Here is a 5769-nt window from a genome sequence, read left to right as displayed (position 1 = left end):
GATTTGTCGGGCTCGCCTCGCCCCATGGTCCGCCCTAGCAGTAGCAGTAGGCTGTAGCCGAGACGCCGGACCCGGACGGGACAAGAATGAAGCTGACCTACCACGGAACAACGACAACGGATGAGCTCCGTGCCTCCGTTCCATCTCGTGCTGCCGTGCACAATGCATACGCTCGTGGTGAGAAACCGTCTCGTGCTGCCGTGTACAATGCATACGCTCGTGGTGAGAAAAAATCGGCCAGTTCGTTGAGCTTCTTGCTAACCAGCAACCAGGGAAATCAGGAGGGAAGAAACTAACCACGACCACAAGCATCTCCGGGCGGTTAAGCGCGCCCTTTTTCTCGCCCTTCGCTCAGCAATTTCGACGCTCGCTACACCCCTATCTTGGTTCTTGGAGCAAGAATTCAGGGCGTGCGCCGCTGGTATTTCGTGGTTTCGGAATCGTGGGGGCTGGGCGTCGCAGCCCCACCCGCCTTCAATTATCATTTATCAGCGAGTACCATGTCAGCTAGCGATGTTTGCCGGTACTGAAAAATAAACTAAAATACTATTCTAATTGATTGTCGAGAGAAAAAAATATTATTCTATTTGAAAATACTATTTACATAAACAGTATTTCCATGAGTGCGCTGGCTAGTTCAGCCCCAGCCGACCAGCCAGCCGAACGCGCTCCAGCAAAGTCCAAACTCCAAACAGTGCTCGGCGACAGGCACATCACTATACTGCACATCGAGATATCAGGCCGGGGCCTGCAACCAATCACTCCGATTTCAAAAACAGCCTCACCGAAAACAAGCGTTCGTATGTCTTATAAATCTATTTTTTCAGCCAACGAATAGTATTTTTTTTTCATATCAAATTAGTCAACAGTACTTTCAACCATGGCTTGTTAGTCAAACAAACTCAAACGAACAGGCCGCAGATCCGTGGCACCAGGCCACAACTCACAGCTTCGTGACAGCCCTTGTTTAGTTCTGGTCTCAAAACTTTACATCCTGTCACATAGAATGTTTGGACACATACGTAAAATATTAAATATAGACTAAACAATAACTAATTGCACAGATCACGACTAATTTACGAGACGAATCTTTTAAGCCTAATTAATCCATGATTTTACAATAAAGAGCTACAGTAACAAATGTGCTAATAACGAATTAATTAGGCTTAATAAATTTATCTCGCGGTTTATTGACGAATTCTGTAATTTATTTTTTTAATAGTATCTAAACACCCTATGTAAGAGCAACTCCAAGAGAGTTGCTATTCCTAGTATGAAATCAGATTTAGATGTTTTGTGCTACAAAATATACTCCAACAGATGTTGTATCTGGAGTGGTAAAATACCCAGCCGTCTATTCCGTGAATCTCGGTGGCCAAAGAAAGCTAGCGAGCGCCGCTTGCTATCTCGCTTTCCCGTGTGGCATCGCACACATGTGGCCGGTTGCCGTGCTGTCCTAGCCATTCCCCGTCGCGAGTCACCGACTCGCCGGCTGCCCTTTCCGGCACTCCACACGCATGTTCCTTGTCACGCTGCCCCACCCCTTCGAGCTCCTCAAAAAATCACGCCGTGGCACTACGCAAGTTTGTCGCATCCGCTATCTGCAGGAGCTCTGCCCTACGTTGTATTAGCCAACGAGCCGAGCTACCACCGTGATGGTTGTGTCTAGTGGCCGGTCACGGAGGAAGCAAAGGCCTGATGACGTTCGGGCAGCAGACTACTGCATCATGGAGCCTCAAAAAAGATTGATGTGGTGAGCTATTTAGAAAGACTGTTGCAGTTCACTTTCTTTTTAAGAGGTTTTCTATTTTATATAATGGCTAAATTAAAAAAAATTAACATCTATTTTTAGCAGATCTCTTAAAGATGCTCTAACACCCTAAAACTTTAAAACTTTACGCCTCGAAACTAAACGGCTTTGGCGGACTGATGACAAAACTAAACAAGGCAGGTAGCTTTAGCGGACTGATGACAATGACAATGCCGCCATCAATCAGCTGCCACCGTAGCACCAGTAGCTAACAGTAGACCACCAAACTTTCTCAAAGCATGACCACTCCAAAATCACATTGGCAAGCAACTTGGACAAATCAAACGAGAATAATCCGGCAAAAAAAAAATTCCAAACACTTGATGAGGCTTGAGTAATTACACATGGATAGCCGAAAGACAGCAGCAGCTACAAGCTAAAACCAACCTAAGCAAGGCTAGAATGAGCACAGCAATTTAGCAATCACACTTTAGAACTGGTCCCTAAACACACCACCGATCACCTTCCGCAGCACTGGGTGCCGAGCACCCGAGCTACTTAATGACAATCAACCCGTTAAATCCAATAGGCTAAAAGATGAAAAACAGTCGTCTCGACTCAGTTGAAGATAGGATTCATCAAATGCATGAATCGATTGAATGCAGGCTAGAGTTATAGCCGATTCTCTCTCAGGTCAATTGAGATCAAGTAGCAAACGGATTGGTCTGCACCTCCGATTCAGCCTTGGAAGATTGATCATCAACTTGTTCGATGTTTGAGGCCCCGCTTGACTTCTTGATCTCCTCTATCCGCATAACAACATGCGCCATTGATGGCCGGGCATCTGGGACTTGTGCTACACAGTCCATAGCAAGCAGCACGAGCTGAGCCAACGGTTCCTCGCCAGTCTGATGTCTCATGAGCTCCATATCAAACACCTCTGAACCCCACTCAGAGCGATTAACTGACTGCACCCATCTGGGCAGGTCGACGCCCTCGTCGTTGAGAGCAGCCTGGCTGGGGGCCTTGCCCGTGACCAGCTCAAGCAACAGAACACCAAAGCTGTACACGTCTGCCTTCTGGGAAACCCTCCGGGAATCAATAACCTCAGGTGCGCGATATCCAGTGGTGCGAGACGGTGAAGATGATGGACCAACAAGAGTGTTAAGGCCATTGTCTGATACACGTGCTTGATATGATTTGCCCAGGAGGACATTGGATGACTTGATGTTACCGTGGGAAGCCGTTGAGCTCGTTGAGTGGATGTACTCAACACCACGGGCTGCAGCTAGAGCAATGCTTGACCTTAATTCCCAGTTAAGTGGTGTCCGGCCAGAACTTCTGTTGCCTGTTCAATAAAATGAAATCCAGACAGTTTAAGTGAGACCAAGTCACAACCAATTGCTGTATTCATGGTCAACGAAGACAATTGAGACGATAATACATTAGGGCATCAAAGAACATCTTGATCGTATAGTACCATTTCACAAACTACAATGAGCACAAGTGATTGTCTTCTTTAATCAATCCAGAATATTCCACCAGTAAAGCAGAGAGCAAAAGATAACTAAAATGGAAAAAATCCAAGAAAATACAACCAATGATAACCAAGTAATCAATGATTTGGAAACTTTCTCAACTTGAGAGTTGAGAACTAGTAAGCGACCAATTAGTGGAAGAGGAGGCATGATGACAAATATTTTATTAGAGCTTCCATGTTGACATCACCGAAGTTAACACATAAATCTGAGTTGACATCACCGAAGTTAACACATAAATCTGAGTCAAAACTGAATGCAACTTCCCTAGTAATACCCGGTAAATAATCACACATAATTCAAGTGCTTTGGATATCAAGATAAATAACACCACGATCCCAACTGATTTTGATTTGGTCTCCTTAGACCATGACAAAAATCAAGTCCTATTCACAGGAAACGACGAATATTCAAACGGAAAAACAATTTGGAGTACCACCTAACCAACATTAGTCTTAAACATATGAAAAAATGGAGCAATACTCTACACCTACCACCCAAGAACATGCAATGCCCATGGTACTCACAAGCACACGTACAGCAAAATGGTGATGATAGAATCATAAGCAGATATGCAACAGAAACTTGGGGGATGGGGAGTTAAGATCTCACCGTGCAGGACTGCAGAGAGGCTCCCCATGGGCATGAAGTCGTAAACAAGTAGCTTTTCATCTTTGCTGTAGTAGTAAGCACGGAGTGGCACAATGAACTCGTGCTGAAGCTCACCAATCTCAGAAATGCGTTCACGGAACTCAGGTTCAGACAGAGTCACGTCCTTGAGGCGCTTCACGGCCACAGTTGCCCCAGACTCGAGCACTGCCTTGTATGTCGTCCCGAACGCTCCTTTTCCGAGCACCTCAGCCGACGCGCGCAGCAGGTCCTCCAGGTCGAAAGGTGCCACGGCGGCCGCTGACCCAAAGAAGGCCAGCTTCTTACCGGACGTAGACTGGCCCATAGGAGCGTTGGGGTGGCCTATTGTGGTCAACGGCGCTACAGCAGCGCCGCTGGTCATCTCGGGAGCTTTCCTGCCGCCAGCAGCAGCAGCAGGCGCTGGAGCAGGCGGCGGCATCTCCAGAGACCGCGTCCTGGTGCCCCCCGACCTGCGACAGAGGCAGACGAGGAGGAAGAGGAGAAGTGCGGCGCCCAAGGCGGAGCCTACAGTGATTCCGGCAATGGCGCCACCGGAGAGCTTCTTGCTCTTATGGCCACTTTCTCCCCCACTTCCACCGTTGGTGCCGCCGCTACTGCCTCCGCCACCGCCACTGCCACTGGGAACAGGCGTCGGCGACGGCGTCTGCCCCGCTGGAGCAGGGGAAGGGGAAACCTCGCCAGGGCAAGGCCCCAAGGGCCCGCCGCACAAGCCCGTCCCCAGGAACGCGGAGCGCGGCTGCGACCGAAGTGAGGCCGGGATGGATCCGTTCAGCTGGTTGAACGAAACATTGAACTGCTGCAGCGGCGGTAGCGTCACATCCGAAATCTCGCCGGAAAAGCGATTATTCTCAAGGAGCAGGACCCTGAGGTGCGTGAGGTTGCCGAGCTCCGCCGGGATGGGCCCCGACAGGTCGTTCCCTCCGAGCGAGAGCCTGACGAGCCCCGGGAGCGCGAGAATCGCCTGCGGGAACCCGCCCGACAGCCTGTTCCCGTTGAGGAAGACGTTCCGAAGCGCGGCGGCGGAGGCGAGGTCGGCCGGGAGCGCGCCGGAGAGCCCGTTGAGGCGGAGGCTGAGCGTGTGGAGCGCCGTCAAGTTCCCTAGCGTCCCCGCGGGGACCGCCCCCGAGAGCGTCGCCCCGGGGAGCCGCAGCACCGCCACGCGGCCGTTCTCGCAGGAGACCCCCGTCCACGAGCACGCGCCCGCGGCGTCCGAGGCGTTCCACGCCAGGCGCCGCCCCACGGCGTCACGGAACGCCAGGAGCGCCCGCGCGTCGCTCGCGAGGTCGTCGGCCCCCGCCCGCGCCGCCAGCGCCGCGACGACGAGCAGGAGCACGGGGAGCGCGGAATGGAGGCGCCGGGGCCGCCACGGTGGCGGCGGCGGCGACCGCATCGCGGCGTCGGCTGGGGTGGCGAGAGCAGGGACGGGCCGCGGCGGGAGGCGAGGCAGAGAGGGGTCGCGTCCGTTTCTGGGGGGTTGTGGCGGACGCGGCCGCGTCTGCTTTGTTGTTGTGTGGGCGGAGGTGGCGTCTGTGGCGTGCGGGGGAGAAAAGCCCTAAACACTCCCGTGCGCGTTTCGCGGAATGGGCCTCGGGGAGTTGGGTATTTCGCGGGCCGGATTTATCCGGAGGTTGGGAGGTTGCGCCGCTGGGGCTGGGGGTTGGTGGGGCCGCCGGGGCCGGGCGTGAGGGACGGGAATAGGAGGAGGCAACAAACAGGTGGCCTTAGGACCTGGATGGGAATCGGAATGGGGTTTCCTCTCCGGAGAGGGGAGAGGATCCGATGGACGAAGACGGGAGTGTGCGTAGCGCTGCGGCCTGCGGGCTGCGGGAA

At 52.5% G+C, this 5769-nt stretch overlaps 1 protein-coding gene across 1 annotated transcript; it reads right to left on the bottom strand.

The window, feature by feature from the left end:
* Window positions 1-2087: 2087 nt before the first annotated feature.
* Window positions 2088-5464, bottom strand: LOC136532585 (probable inactive receptor kinase RLK902). Its single transcript, XM_066525176.1, has 2 exons — window positions 3901-5464; window positions 2088-3098 (listed from the first exon to the last, which is right to left on the bottom strand). Exons 1-2 carry the CDS (start codon window positions 5327-5329, stop codon window positions 2455-2457), a joined length of 2073 nt encoding a protein of 690 aa, XP_066381273.1. The 5' UTR covers window positions 5330-5464; the 3' UTR covers window positions 2088-2454.
* Window positions 5465-5769: the final 305 nt, after the last annotated feature.

The sequence above is a fragment of the Miscanthus floridulus genome, unplaced genomic scaffold (genome assembly GCF_019320115.1).
Source record: "Miscanthus floridulus cultivar M001 unplaced genomic scaffold, ASM1932011v1 fs_663_1_2, whole genome shotgun sequence".
NCBI lineage: Eukaryota > Viridiplantae > Streptophyta > Magnoliopsida > Poales > Poaceae > Miscanthus > Miscanthus floridulus.
Note: the sequence above shows the minus strand (reverse complement) of the source record. Positions and strands in the feature narration are given on the sequence as shown.

Bases quoted from the DNA above. Each gene is read 5' to 3' on its own strand.
- LOC136532585 (XM_066525176.1), bottom strand. From the start codon at position 5,329: ATGCGGTCGCCGCCGCCGCCACCGTGGCGGCCCCGGCGCCTCCATTCC. The intron at 3,099-3,900 runs GTGAGATCTTAA...TTTATTGAACAG, and splicing joins CCTCTCTGCAGTCCTGCACG to GCAACAGAAGTTCTGGCCGG.